Source organism: Miniopterus natalensis, chromosome 16, assembly GCF_054644295.1.
Source record: "Miniopterus natalensis isolate mMinNat1 chromosome 16, mMinNat1.hap1, whole genome shotgun sequence".
In the NCBI taxonomy this organism is placed as follows: domain Eukaryota; kingdom Metazoa; phylum Chordata; class Mammalia; order Chiroptera; family Miniopteridae; genus Miniopterus; species Miniopterus natalensis.
In genome coordinates, this window is record NC_142096.1 from 8384612 (window position 1) to 8400815 (window position 16204).

Sequence of the window (16204 nt, forward strand, 5' to 3'; positions counted from 1 at the left end):
CAGTGGGCACTGGCCATCAGCTGGCTCCCGCCGAGGCTTTTGCCGGTGGCCTAACGAACCTTCCTGCCAAGAAGCTGGGAGGGCGGGGGCGCAGGCCAGGGGAGGGGGCGGCCCCACGGGAAGCACAAAGTTTATGGAGACTGAGATCTCTTTGTGCCCCGCCGGAGAGGCGAGGCGTGAGACAGGAGAGTTGGGGTCCATCAGAGAGGGGCTGTTTGGAAGAAGTTGCCGGCGGGGGTGCTCTGGCGGGTGCCCGGAGCTGACGCGCCGTCCACCGCAGAAGGTGGCCTCCTTCCGAGCCCTCCCCGCCCCTCGCGCGCTCCAACCCCCCGCCGCGCTGCCCTGCACCCCACCCGACCTAGGCCCGGGCCCTGGTTCGCGTCCCGACTGGCTTCGGACGCAGCCAATCCTCCTCCGGCTGATGGACTAGTCTCCCCTCCCCGCCGCGCGGCGCGCCCCTCCCTCCCTCGCGCCCGCCCGCCCTCCCGCGCCTCGCCTCCCGCGGCAGAGCGCGAGCTGCGCGGCCCGGAGCGGCGGCGGCGGCGCTCGAGACTCTGCCCCGCACGGCCGGGCGAGGGGAGAGCCGGCGCTCCGCCCCCGCGCCTTCCGCCCGCGCCCCGCGGCTCGCTCTCCTCTCCCCCCTCCCCTCTTCCTCCTTCCCAGGTCCCCCCCGGCCCTTTTCTCGCTCCGCGTCCATTCGTTTGTAAATTCCCGGTCGCCCCCCCACCCCCATCGCTCCCCCACGCGCCCCTCCCCACTGTCACACTCTCTCTGCCCCCCTCTGTCTCCTCATTTGCCTGCTCATCTCCAAACGGGGATCCGCGGCTCCCGGAGGAGCCCAGCTCCCGGATCCCGCGCGCCCGGAGCACCTGGAGTCCGGCGGGCAGCGGCCCGAGCCTGGCCGGCGGCGGCGGCGGGAGAGGCGGGAGCCCGGAGAGCGGCAGCCGGCACCGCGGGCACCGCGGGAGCCCCGCGAGCAGCGGCCGCCGCCGAGATGTCCCGGCGAAAGCAGAGCAAACCCCGGCAGATCAAGCGTAAGTTTGCACGCGGGCCCGGGAGTTGGTGGGATTATTTCTGGGGCGGGGGGCGCGCGGGGCGGGAAAGGGAGGGAGACCCGGAGCCATCCGCTCCCAGTGTCCCGGATTTGTCAAACTTTGCCTGAGCCCCTGGAGGGACAAGTCGGTCGCAGGCAGACAGACAGACAGACAGCCCGAGCGCCGACCAAGAAAGAGGCTGCGACGCACATCCCGCGTCGTCGCGGCGCAGCCCTGGCGCGCCCGGGTGGCTGTGAATCGCGACCCCCGCCCGCGCCGGGCGCCGCAGCTTCTCGCCGAGCCTCCCGGGCGCCCGCTCGCCGGCCGAGGCTGAGCCTTATTCCCGCGGCTGCTGCCGCTGTTGTCGCGATTGGCGTGGTGCTCCTGTTGGGCACCGCTTTCAGCACCGAGGGTGAGAACTTAGTTGTCCGAAGAGCTGGCGGAGACCTGGGGCGAGGGAGGCAGGGTCTGGGGCGGCGGGGAGCCGGCGTCCGGCTCTCCCGATGCTGGGCGGTGCCAGAGCCACGCCAGAGCCGAAGCGAAACAAAAAGTAGGTGTAAAAGTTCGCGCCTCCGCGGCGGGCGGCCGGGCGCCTCCGCCCTGCGGCCCCGGGGCTCGCGGCGGGCGGGTCGCGCCCGGGCCACGGGCCCGCCCGGGGGTTGTCGCGGGGACGCTGGGCCGAGCGGGACTCGGTTTGCGCCCGGCCCGCGAGGCGCGCGGAGTGCTCCCTGGGGGGCGCGCGCCCCTTCCCCGCGCCTAGGCTGTGAGTTCAAGGCCGCGGGCGCGCGGGGAGAGCGTGGCCCGCAGCCCCCGAACCCTCGGGCGACTTTTAGAGGACACGGCCGGGCGAGAGGCACCTGCCCAAAGCACACAGTCGCAGAGTTCAACTCCGTTAACTTTTCTTGTCTAGGGGACAGTTCCTCCCATGGTGTTTTGTTACCCTGCGGCATGTTTTCAACGCTTTGGCCGAAAAGGAGAAACGACCTTATTAGTTTATTTACTTATTTTTTTTGCCAGCCTTGCGGTGTGTCTATTTCTTCCTCTTGTTTAAAGTCGGGCAACTAGTTGAAAACTGATTATCATGTAATTTTAATAAGTGTGTAATAGACACCCTCTCCCCATTATTAACCAAACTTACCCCACCCCCAAAAGTTGAAAATTCTCTTCGGTGTAGTTTAAAAATAAATCGTGTCCATCAACTTCTCCAGAGTGAAATGGGGTCCCTGGTATAGAAGGTTGCTACAGTTACATATTTAGATCTTTCTATTCGAGTACAATCCTTGCCTCTCAGACCTGACTCCAGCTTTTATTTAGTAGGTCTCTTCTTTCATACTTCCGTTTCTATTCTATGCAACTTGGGTTAAAGTAAGGACTGGACTTAACTTTTGGCTCAAAACAGTTTTAATTAAGTAGAGATACTGTTCTTGAAGACTTTCACTTTTCCAGAGGGATTATTCATGGTTTCAGCTAATTGCCTTTTACTTTTTAGTTCTAAATTGATCGTGTCCCTCCGTTTCAGTGTTGCATTTTTCTAGTACAAAACTGTGCGTTTTGCAAGATATGATTTATAAACATTAAATGCAAATGCTTTTTAGTTAAGGGCTGTCGTCTAGATTGTTAATAAATAATTAATATTAATTGATTGTATGGCGCAAAGACCATCTGATTCTACTTGGGAATACTTTGTTATCTTCTCAATTAGCTACATTAAATTTTTTTTCTATCCTTCTGTGTCCACCTCATATAATTGAAGATTAAAGTGTTGGAACTAATTGCTGATGCTACACTTGTGTTATAGGTCATAAAACATGTTAGTGGCTTATTTGAAACCTGTGATTTATTAACTATAAAAAAATGCTTGAAAGTTCTCTCATTTGAAAGTGAACAAATATATTTATATGTTTGTTGACAGTGATCCTTGCCTGCTGTTCTGTGCATACATATGTATTATTAAGGTACATGCATTTTGGACTTTCATTGGATTCACTTTGGGGTCACAGTGATAATCTATGCAAATGTGGACAGCCTACCCCCTTGCATTGTTAAGGAAAATGAAAAATTGAAGGTCTTTGAATTGTTGTATTAGAACAGTGCTAATAGCTGGTTTTTTGGAGGGGTAGTGATGGTGGAACAGTTAAATGTGGTTTGGCCAGCTGTAAAGTCATTTTGGTTGCAACCTATGGACATTTGTCTCCTTCCTCCTGTCCAGGCATAAGAGGCAGTTTTGCAGGTGGAGGAGTTTGTCTTCACACTCAAAGTCATTACTATGACAGGTCTCGCCCTCCGAATTTAGTAGTTTAGAAGAAGCGCAGCTTTTAAAAAATGTTTAATATTATCAAAAATAACAGTTGCTTTTGCTATTCTGGATTCAATATAAGTTTGACAAATATAATAAAGAGATGCTTTTTGAAACAATAGCATTTCACGCAACTAATGAAACTGCATTTTCAACTTGGAAGTGTCCAGAATTTGAAAATAAACCTTTGGCACTGCTGATAACACATACCCAATTTAGAGCCACTGTGACAAGCAAAAGTCAGCTTACACTAGAAACTCTGAAGACAGTCAATTTAAAGGACAAAAAAGGTTGTTGGGCACAGTTTTTTTTTTTTTTTTCTTTTACCGCGTACAGTTCCCTGCTATCTAAAATTGTGATTTATGCAGTATTTTAATATTTTGCTTATTCTTTCCCCTTGGGTGCTCTCCGGGCAGCGATAAAAAGGCGACGCTGAAAGAGCACCATTAATTTGCTATGATGACTGGCCAGATAAGGGGAGATAATGGGAAAGATAAGCGGAGAAGATATACCATCAGAAACCCGATTATTACCATTAAAATTCCAGCCCAGCAATCTGCAGAAGCCTGATAATTCCTTCTCCGTTTCCACCACTTTGGGTGATAAGGCAAAAAATAGTCACTCAGTGCTCCTTGATTAGACTGCCTGGATTTCCTGATAATACAGTGATAAATTATGTATTTTGCCCCCATGTTTTGTCCCAAAATTCAGATTTTTTTCCTGCTCCAGGACTCTGTTGCCCGCCCTCCCCTCGGAAGCCCGCTCTCCTGGGCTACGATTGCGATCCCGTCTGATAAAAAGCCCTGATAGCGCGGGAGGTGTTTGGCGTGGGAGCCAGATCCGCTATCAGCCCATCTCCTCGCACAGCTGCTCGCTGTTGTTGTTTTTAGTCTTATCACCTCCTGCCAATATGCCAATAAATTGCCCAGATTGTTCTCCATTCTGGGGCCGCACTGCAAAATTTATGACAGAAATGATGATTTTTTTTTTTTCCCCTTTTGCCAACGCATCTCTTTATGATGCGTGAACGTGCGGTGGGTGCAGCTCTGCTGTTTGCTTCCCCAGGCTGGTGTCTCTGGTCATGTGCGGCCTGCCCTGTGGGTCCCCCAACTCCAGTCCCACTTCGGGGTAGGGGCCCTGGGTCCGGGAAAATCATTTTGTGAGGGTTTTTGTTTGTTTGTTTGTCTTTTGCAAGTGCTACCTAGTATTTAACGTAGAGGTTGAAAAGGGAGGGAAGAAACTCAACTGTTTTATTTTCATGTAAAATTAAGTGGAGGCTCTCTTCATGCCATTCGAGTACAGTTTTCCGAAACTTTTAGATTGCTTGGTGCTTTCAAACATATAGAGCGCAAATGCTCGGTCTGGATCACATGCCAAATAATATGTAGCAAAGCAAAAAGGAAGGGTGAATGGAGAGGCAGAATTTTTTTTTTTTTTTTTTTGAAAAGTGAAGTAGGTGTTGGGAATTTAATATGCACTTGGAAAGTAAAATGCTTCCTGTTAAGAATAACCTTGTGAGCAGTCCTGCAGGGGTTAGTGCAGAAGTTGGAATCCACTCCTATTGAATAAATTACCTTTCTGGTCCTTGAAATGATCTGACAATTTCAGGCCGCATGCGAGTCCCTAACTTGCACAGTGGCATTTTCATGTTTTATGTCATTTTCCTTAAGGAATAGGCAATATTAAATGTTTTATTTGTAACATGATTATGTTTTTAAAATGAGAATGTTGCATATTGAATTTATTTAATATTTGTCAGTGGGAAAATCTCTAGCTGGATCATCGTTAGAACCTGGAAACTATGGTTTTCCAAGTGGTTGTGGCTGTTTTTTATTGTTCTACTATAGGGCTTTTTTTGTGTTTCTTGTATTAATGTTCAGTGTACAGTTTGGGGTTTAATTATCTATTGTATTGTCAATTAATATTATTTTTAGAAAGGGGTTTGTGAATACTGTGCACATTTGAAATCATCACCCTTTCACCTGCCAAATATTGACAGGTTTTTGCTTTGAAACAAATTACTCATTTCATGTGAATTTTAAGGATAATTAAATATAACATTAAAAAATGAGCCTTTCTCTTTGGCTTGTGATCTGTCTCATGATATGGATTTTATTTTCTACATTTTTGGCTGAGTAACATTTTGGAACACCTGTTTTTACACTGGCCATGAAATAAAGGGAAATACATTCTGTATAATAATTGGTTTTTATCAATAAAATAGGTAGATTGCTACCCATTGTAAGGTAAACAAGTTAATTAATTTATTTACAAATGTAAACTATATTAATGCATAGAATTTTTCTGGAAAATAATCTAGGAATAAATATTTAGCTGATTTTAAAAATGGGCAAATTTTAAGATGGCTAATGTAGGAATTCTGGTTTTTAGGAGTTAAAGAGAATATAAGAATGTGTACCTCTAAAAGATCATTAATCATGCAGTCAGTGTTTTTTTTCAAGCTCAATGGAATCAACAATAAAAATATGAATGCAGTAGCATTTCCATCCCTAGTTGCTATGACAGAGTTTAGGACCAAAACTTGGCGATATGACTTGGACTTAAAAGAGCAGCTCTGATGTTTTCCACCTCTGATGACTTTCCAGAGTGGTTCATTTGTAAAATTATGAAGTAAGGAAAACTATGAGGTTTAATATCACATATCATAATGTTTTTTAAATGGACAAAGAAGTTTGAACTTTTTTATAAATTATAGTTAGCGATCTTATGAATAATATAATTTACCGATTCAATTACAGGGAGTGTGAGCATCTCAATTTCACATAAGAGATCAGAGTTTATTTTTTATATCACGTGGTTACCAATAAGATTTTGTAAATTGAAATTTTACTTCTGGAGCTGTTTAAATAGAGAAAATATATGATGTGATTTGTTAAATATTATTTAAGTCGGTGCTATTAACTTGTAAAAGAAAACAATGCAGTTAGATTATTTGCTTCTGAGTTTTACGTTCTGCTAATTTAAAATTTATTATATATTTAAAGGTTAATGAAAAGATTTATAAATCAATTTGTTCTGGGTAATTGGGGGTGTGAGTTAAGATATTCATTGATTATATAGCCTATATCTGTATTTATGTTTTGACTACATATATGTATAAATTAAGTTAACTTAGTGTTGCAGTTAAGGTAACTCAGTTCTCCTGTTCATGGCCTATTCAAAGGCCTCTCATCCATGTCATTTCTGCTGTTTGAGGAGTATTTAAGGATTAATTGGGTCTTCCTTTGCAAGATAAAAACAAAAAGTGAAACTCTAAGACTCCCATTTTGATATTAGTTTTTGTCACTGGAAAAAGTTTTGAGAAAACAAGATTGAAGCTCACCTGCTTGCTAAAATGAGATATTTGAGACTAGATGTCTGGATTTCGAACACTGATATTTTTGCTCTTCCCCGTGGCCAAGGCAATCAAGAGTGGACCTATTTGCATTTTAGTCCCTACCCCACTTCTCAACATGTAACTTTTGCTGAAAAGGTATTAAATGAATAAATTAATTATACTCATTCTAAATTATTTATTTTTACGTTTGATAAAGCACCTTCCCAAATGTACTTTCCTTTAAAATACCATATATTCATGTTTTAAATAAAGTGATACTCGTTAGAGAAAGTTTTTTGATGTTTGGCTGAATTGTGTGAAGAATCTAAAATTAGGTTAACTTAGGAATATAATATACTTTTCAAGAATACTTTTCTTTTTTTAATGCAGTCTTTGTTCGCTGCAAAGTATGAGCGACTCTGCTAACTTTGGAGCCCCGATCCTCCAAATCATGTTCCCTTGGAGTTTTTGTTACTTCCCTAATTGCAAAGGACTGGTAGGACATTTCCCCAGCACACAGCAGGTATTTCCGAAACCCTGTCTAATTCAGCGCCTGCCACCGTTTAAAATTCATCCCCTCACCAAATGAGTAGCAAAAGTTCCTTACTTCAGTCACCAGAGAATGTGTTTCCTCCATAGACAAAGGGGTAAGTATGGATCATTCAGTAAGGTTATATTTTTAAAAGCTGAAAGGCAATTAAATTAATAAGCTCAGGCATGGCAATATTTTGCCTTCTAGAAAGAACTATCTCTTTAAAGGTATTAGCATAAAGATAGCACATTTGTTTATTATGCTTCCAAATCAGCTGCTAGTATCTCTGCCACAGGTAACAATTGACTTTTCAGGCTTCAAGTTAATAGCCTTGTCTCTTGCTTGTAGAGATCAATATTAGTATTAATTAATCACCATTATCGGCACTAGGATCTGGTTCTATTTGTTGTTACATCAGCAAAATATCAATATAGAAAGTGGACTCTCTGATCGTCATGGCAACTTCATCTCTTGGGTCAAAGAAAGTTTATCTTATCTGTGCATAGGAGAGTGGCAAACTGTTTAGGGATCTAGTTTGAACTCTAAGAACATTGATTTAGTTTTTGTTTGCGAATAGAGGCTGAATTCCAATCACAAGGGATAGGTAAGATTTAAATATTAATGCCGAGAGGCTTGTCTGAGAGGGCGTCATACCAGGCTGTCAGACTGTCTTTTTGAGATGACAGAAAGGTAGAGAAGAATTGTCTAGTCAGAATTATTTAAAGCCTTAGTAATTTATACTTTTGTCAACTACTTCTAAAAAGGAATATATGATAATTACTAGGAAGAATTGGCTTTGGTCAGGATTTCAGATGTTAAAATAAGAGGCTATCATTTTTTTCTCTTTCATCTCTTCTTTCCTGGTCCGATATTATAATATCCACTATTTTAAAAAAGTACTTTTGAGGACTAGTTTTGCCTTAGGTTGGCTGTGAGATAACTGGTCTCATGTCTGAGGCCAGAGAGATTTGCTACAGATAGCCAGGTCCGAGGGAGACATTTTGATGGGAATAATTTAATATTAACACATATTCATTGCTGATAAATGAAATCCTAAAGCAATGCACTGAAAGGATAGATATCTTTGGAGAATATTTGCAAAGATAATAAAAGATCATAAGTTGCTGAAGCCAGGAAACAAAAGACATGCTAATTTGTTGGTGTTCCTGAGAGAATAGTGATCACTTAAAATTATCATTTTTTTTTTCTAAATCATATCATTGGGAATTCATCTTACTCTTTTTTAAAAGTTACGCTAAAGAGTAAAAACTGGATTTAGAAATGGTGCCCGCAATACCGTTAGTGTTGTGGGCATTAAATAAACGTAACCATGTTTGTATATGGGAAAACTGTCTATGTATCTCATGATTTTGGAGACTTTAAAAATGAATGGCGAGTGCCTGGTAGCTATAACCAAGACCATATAATTAATTACTTATTCATTCCAGGCAGTGTCCAAGCAATAGCTGAAAGTAAACTCTGTATTTTGTCTGCAAGGCAATGCTAGTTATTATTTAATATTTTGGTAATATTCCCACAGGTGTAAAACAGGGACTATTTTGTTAGAGGCACTAGTATAATATTTAGTATTAAATAGACCTTCATTTCATCTGAGCATCTGCTACTGACAGCTTAGTGTTATTTATTTGTGAAAATAAATAAATATTTGAATTGCTAGAAGTTGTTGAATGATGTTAGTTTGATGTTTTCTCATATGTGATTTGGCTTTTGTGAATGTCAAATTTATCACAAACAACTGTCACAAGTATATAATTGATATAATAGCTTATATATAGGCTACCACAAATATATATAATTTTAATAGGTTTTCTGCAGGCTATTAAAAAGCTAATTTTAAATTTTTGCTTACATTTTAAAATGCATTGAAAATTGTATTTAAATGGACATTTATTGAAGATACATTTAATGTTCTTTTTCAGCTGATTTTTTTCTTTGATAAATTCTTTTGAAGCTATGAATTACTCTAATCTACATTTGGAAAACTTTGGTGAACATCTGGAAAACTTTGGTGAGCATCTCTTATTGAGACAATGAAGGAGAATTTTCAACCAATTGACATCTATATACCTATATATTCAACATCATACGTGGAAGATTTCTTTTAAGCGAGTTACTTCACATAGATTTTTCAGCCATAGACTCTAAAAGTCTTTCATTTATTACAAAATTTTCAAGAGTCTTTAAACTTCAATAGAGGGAAGAATTAATCGCAAAGTTTAGAGGTAGAGGCAAATACCTGTCCTTCATTGCCTGTTTATCTGGAACTTTAAATTTTCCTACTAGCTGTTTCTTTGGGATAGTCAGGATGAAGTACTCCATAAGAAAGGCTTGAATTTGCTTTGCTGAGGTGTACTCTGAAATTATTGCATGCCTGCAATGAACCAAGGATCAGAAGATTAAAAATAGTGAATTAACAAGTCTTCAAATGCAGTTGAAGACCAGATTTCTTAAGTTTATTGAAAAAAGTAGCGAAAAAAATCACATATTATTAAGTGGTTTTAAAAATAATTTTTTAAAAAGAGCAAACAATGATTAAATACACTCAATATTTTCCATTTCTCTCTTGCTTACAACGTTTACCTAATTTGGGAGAGTGGTTTTGAAAATGATGAGACAATTCAATTAAAAGACCTGATTATAATTTAATGATAACAATTTTTTTCATTTTAGCATATTTGGTACCCAAAAACATTTTTAAATGGATTTTAAAAAATTTCTTACAATAGTGTAAAAGGAAAAGCAATTTTTTATATCACAGGTAGAAGTTTAGTTTGCCATGTCTAGTGACTCCAAAATGTAAAAAGCCGTGTATTGGAAGCCTTCTTGCTTATTTTGTGTGCTGAGAAGTTCAAAGGCATTTGTTTTTTTAATAAAACCCTGAATTCAGTGGGCATGTTTTGGAATGATATATGAATTGTTTTTGTACTTTATCAGTGTGTACAAATTATTTACATGGTGTGCATTTTCATTCATATCAAAATATACCTCTGTAATGCCCTGTGATATTTTATAGCCCATACTATTATAATTAAGGTATTTATTTATGTGAATAAATTGTGGATGAATTTTATGCTGCTTGTAGAAGCTTTTCAAAATATACCTAAGTGAAGATTTTAATGAGAGATGGATGACATGTTTATAACATTTCCTTTTAATAGAAATCTTATATTCATAATGAAAGTTGTTGTTTTGGTTTTAAGAAAAATCTAAAAATTTAACCAATTGTTCCCTGAAGAAAAAAGACTAAGTTAAGCAAGTAGACAGCTACTTATGCTAACGGAGAGTAGCCACAAAACCTATGTATTTTTTACTCTTCTTTTGTTTAAAAATTATGTGACATATTTACTTTGAGTTTAAAAAAAATTAAATCCATAATTTTTGTCACAGTTGTCTCCTTGCCACACAAGTTTTACGTGTAGGAGTATATTCTGTATATCATTGGAGCAGTGGACCAGCTAAAATGCATTTGCCAACAGCATTCATGGTTTAAACATTTTTTTCTTCCCTTCAAGACCCTAGTCAATCCTAATTGATAAAAAGGCTTTTAATTTTCTGAGTTATTTTTATTTATTTGGGATAAAACTGTCTCAATTTGTACTGTGCACATTTATCAATTAGGTCTTCTTTCTCTTCTTGAAGTGACACTCTGAAATTCTCATTTGGATAACCTTTCTGCCTACATTGACATAAATCACTAATGGCGTTTGACTTGTCCCTAAGTCCTCTTGCATATTTTGAATTTATTGGGTCTCCCACAGCCAAGAACAGACTCGGTGTGCAGGGAAGACTGACCAACATGGGGCCTGTGCAAATCTGAAATATTCAGGAGTTCATTTGCAAATATATTAGGTAGCTGCTAAAAATATCAGCCCACTTCTTAACAATGTGCATCTTGGACAAACAGGCGCATATTTTGTCATCAAGTTGCTTAAGCTTCTGAAGTCAGGGCTACAACTGGGTCAGATGATAAGATGAGCACAACAGAGAGACGGAGAGCGCGTCTGATAAAACCTGATTGATTGATGTCTGGCTTTCCCACCATCACAGGCAGTTGACAGTTAGTTTGGGATCAGATGATTTGGCTTTTGCGATAGAAGATGGGGCCTGGTAGGCAAGCCTGAAGGACAAAAAGGTCGGTTTCTGTGCAGTGTCAAGTAAAGCCGTGCTCCCGCAAGGTGGGACATTATTAATATTTCATTCCTTCTCTTTTAGGTCCAAGCCCTAACATTCAATAGTCACTCAAAGGCATGAAGAGTCAGTCTACAAACAGAAATGTGTGGCTATCTCACTGTTTTATTAACCGTTCTTACATCATTTATGTCACAGAAAGCATGTTTATTTAATAACTATGCGGTATTTTATATGATCCCTTGCAATATATAATGACTTCTGCATATTTTATGGTTATCTTGTAATGTAAAGATAATCATAGCACGTAAACTGGCCAAACTTAGTGTTTAAAAATTACTTTTTATGGAGAAATAGAAATTAACCTAGAATTTCAGCTTTAGGTATTTGGGTATTACAGATTAGGAGAAGCTTCAGTCAAAAGTGAAAAAATATCCTAGTACACAGTTTAGATATGTCAGAATTTGGGGACACCTTGGTTGGCACAATGGGAGAGCTTTATTTTTATATAGGTCTGTGATTAGTGAGTAGTTGTGCTGTAACTTGATGAACTTTAATCTTTCTGGTGTTAATAGAATGTTTCTTTGTATTTTAAACATGGGAAATACCAAATTCTTGACACATTAAAATTATCTTTAAAATATTTGAGTAAGGTAGTTTATATGCTAGCATAGAACAACACTGTAGATCACTTTTGAGTTTGAACATAATAGGATAACTATTCTTAGAAGAAAGAAGAGAGGAAGGGGTGGGGGGGGAGGAATCCAGAATAGTCAACTTTAGAATAAAATGTTTTCCAGTGTTAGCCATGAAAATTCGTACAACTCCTACAGTATTGAAATATGGACAGCTTAGATTTGAATTTAGATTTAGGGCAGTTTGCTCCTCTCTAGAAATCCTTTGGGATGTATCATTATTCTCTGAGTTTTAGGGTCAGATCTCCAAAGGACAGTTGGGTCTTAGCTAATACCGAGGGCTTAGTATCAGCAGGATGACTTCTGCAAGGTGCTGTATTTCTGATAGTATAAGTGGAATAGTGTATGAGAGCACTTGCTCCAAAACGTGAAATGTGCTCACAACAAGTGATCAGGAAGGGGGGCTGGTAGTCATTTCAGCAGTGATTGGTAAAACTTCCAGGAAAGGTGCCATCAGAAAATGACCTATTCTCTTCTGCATACATTTATATGGAACAAAGCTATTTCTCTATCATCTATCTGTCATCATCTATCATCTATCTATCTATATCATCTGTCAATCTACCTAATCTATCTAAGGAATAAGGAAGCGTCATTATAAGTATAATTATAAAAGATCTTTCAGACCAATGAAGCACTTTAGTGATCCTGCTCTGATGTGCACCTTTGGGATGGGAGTCCAGTAGTACTATGTACTGTGGTAGCTAATCATGGTCAGCACTTTTGCTATATTAAGGAAAAGAGAAAACAAGTGATTCTTTTGCACAATTGCCATGTAAATCTGATCCATTTCTCAGTTATTCAGCAAAGCTGATGTTTTATTTGGATTTGGTATAATCGTTGTCAAGTGCAAATTGCTTTGATAGTACTTAGAGGTCTTTTTTGAGGAACTATGAGCAACTCTCTGAAGTTAACTTGCGACTCTGTACACACATCCGCACAGGCACAGACACACTCTCTACTACAGATTATTTAATATTTCCTTCTCAATTCATTTTTCCTTTAGTATTTTTTTCTTGTTTCTTTGCTTCTGTTATCCCATGTGGTTTTGAACCAATTACTTGTTTTGCATATGGGTAAGCAGCTTCTGAAAAATATCTAATTATACATTGAGGAAAATTAGAGCTGACAAATGAAAACAATGTCAGATTATCAAAATAATTCAGACCAGCAGCCTGTATACGTGGCAAGTAACAGTTGGTTATGTGGCCAGCTAGACTGCAGTTTCTTGACTGGTACCCTGGCCTTGGAAATCCCATTGGAGGAAGAGCATATGTTTGCGATGGAGTAACTGACCTGATGAGTCTAACATTCACTTTCATGTTTTTTTCACTCTTGGTTTGGAAGTTTCCATTTTGAAGAGAATAGAAGAATATAGGCTTCAGGTCTGGGATGATACTAAGAAAGAGCTTTGGGGATTTGTTTTTACTAAACTGGTTAATACCAGTGTTCCTTATGTTGAGAAATAATCTCTCAGGTGTTCCTAAAGGTGAAACATGTTGACGGCTCATTGCTCTTATTATTTTAAGAAAGAAAAATTAGCTGTTGCATATCGAATAGGAACTTTTAGCCTGGGATTGATTCATAGGCTTTGGAGGGCTTTAGAGGATCCAGTCATTTTATCAAAATTTGGTATATTCAAAAATTTTTCTAGGAATAACTTTTCATGATATACTCCGTGGGCTTCATGGTCCCATCAAAAGTTTACGACCACTTTAAAAGAATTCCTGAATTAGGTGTCTACATGATCACATATTACATTTAAAACATTACCATATAAAATAGGAACAGTTTTATTTTTCTTCGTCAAATGATTTGTTCAAAAAACACAAAATCAAATCCTATCACCCTGCTCCTTTGAATCCTCCAGTGCATGTCCTTCCAAATTAATACCTGAACTTTATTGTCTGTTCCTTGCCTTCCTGTCTGACCCAGTCACTAGTTACACCATTGTGTTGTGCGGCATCTCTTCCCAGTCTGTGCCTGGCTGGACCCTATAAGCCACCGTGGTCAATCCTCTTGTGTCCCTTGAACATGCTGAGCCCTCCCCTGTAACGTTACCTCCCCGGCTTGCCTCGCTATGACTTCTGCTTTTTCACGACCCATTTCATATGCCACCTCTTCCGAGAAGCCTCCGTTAGGCCCCTATTTGGAGTTTTCTTTCCCCTGACATGCCCCAGTTTGTTCTCTATCCCGTTACTCTATTTTATTTTTATTACACTGATATTTATCTGAAATGCAATTATTTATTTGTCAGTATGTTTGCCTGTTCGTTAGATGATTTCTCACTAGACTGTAAGCTCAATAACAGGTCCTGGCCCTGTTATTTTTGCACCATCAGTCACTGGAAGAGTACCTGGCACCTAGAAAACACTCAAAGAATGTTAGCTGGATAAGTGAATGAACAATTTTTCAAAATGGACATCATTTCCTGTGGTATATCTTTTAACAGAGTTGGTTTTGCCATTTTCCTCCCAAGGGGAAAAAAAAAGTTAGCTGCATGCCTTAAATTTAAATTAAATTAACTCCTATTTCTTCATTCAATGGCCATTAAAACAAACATATAGTAAGTACCAGTTATGTGTACCATGTTAAGCCATGGGGAGGGGAACATATGAAATTAACAAATTCTGGTCTCGCCCCTCAGGTGGCACCTGGGATGGTGACCGAGAAGGCACAATTACTGTACACTATGATGTATTCATGACAGATGGAGGCATAAAGTGACGTGGGCACTAGGATGCCTGGGTGAGGAGGGATAGGCCTCTAGGATAAGATTTTACTTAGGCTGGGTCTTGAAGGATGAGTAGGAGATCCATTCAGGACAGAGGGAATTGCATCCTGGCAGAATCAACAGCTTGGCCAAGAGTAGAAAGACATCAGCGAGCATGGCATTTTCAAGGGCCACGGACAAGGGTGACAGAGAATGCAGCTGGGAGCTGATTTGGGCCCAGAGTTTTAAAGAGCCTTCTGTGCCATGTTAAAGAACTTGAACTCATTTTTTAGGTAATTGACGGTCATTGCAGCTAAAAAAAAAAAAAAGATCCTGATTAGTGTATTTTGAATGTGCTTGATAATTACACGGCCTTACCAAATTATAATTTAGTAATAAGAAGACAAGAAGCTTGTGAACGGACAGTGGGTTTTAGTCAACTGTCATTTGTTAAATTTAACAATTATTGTTATCTCGCATTCAACCTTAGACCTCTGTGCCACCCTCTAACTTTTAGATGTGATTTTAATAACGACACTGTAGCTGATGGCTTAAAAAATCACTCCGCGTCCTCAGTAGTTTCATATGAATATTTTATTGAGGCGAGACAACGCACGCAAAAATAAATGAACAGAGCAATATCTTTTTAATTGAATCTGTTTGTGCTTAAGTCATGAGATTGTCTTTGGTAGTAGCTTTCCATTCATTCATATGCATTAGCTTAGTTTTATAAATTAATATCAAGGATAAATGTTCAGTAGCAACTGGGCAGAGTGATTGTAACTGGAAATGCCAGTTGTTGCAACCTCTTTGAAAGACAATTTGGCAGTTTGTAGCTATTAAAATTACAAATCAACTCTTTGACCAAGCAGTTCCACATACCACATAGAAAGCCTGTGCTCATTCCAGCCAGGTTAGTTATAGCAAAATATGAGAAATTCCTAGATGCCCATCAATAAGGAAACAGTTAAATACAATTATGGTACAAGCTTCAGTGTAGTTCGTATGTTACGGAAGGTGATACAGACTGTCCATGCTGACGTGGAAATATCTCAAAGACTTAAAAAGTGAAAAAAATCAGTATGGCATCTCCCTGCTTATATTTTAAAACTGCAAGACTGAATAGGTATATATATTTATAATTTTTCATGCAAAATATCTGGAAAAGTATGCAAGAATTATTGATACTGCTTTTCTCTGGGAATTAGGACTCGGAGTTTGGAGTAGGGTATTGGTTGCTTTATTTTCATGCTGGTACCGGGACTGCTCCTAGCAATAAATCCTGCTGCGGGGGTGGGGGCAGGGTAGCAAAAATTGTCAAGTATTTATTACCAGTATAATTAAGTTTTAAATTTCTCATCTTTCCCCCTCACTTGTGTAGTCGGGAGGATACAAATATTGTTGGGGGTTGGGAAGAAATAGAGGAGATGGAAAAATATTTGATGAAA

General features: G+C 40.0%; 1 protein-coding gene across 1 annotated transcript in view; it reads left to right on the forward strand.

Moving 5' to 3' along the window:
* The first annotated feature begins 975 nt into the window (after positions 1–975).
* The window catches only part of ZFPM2 (zinc finger protein, FOG family member 2), a 365079-nt gene continuing 349850 nt past the window's right edge, over positions 976–16204 (forward strand). Inside the window, exon 1 of the mRNA XM_087825159.1 lies at positions 976–1034. Within this exon, the coding sequence (XP_087681285.1) occupies positions 995–1034 (40 nt within the window). The 5' untranslated portion in view covers positions 976–994. The remainder of the gene's footprint in view (positions 1035–16204) is intronic.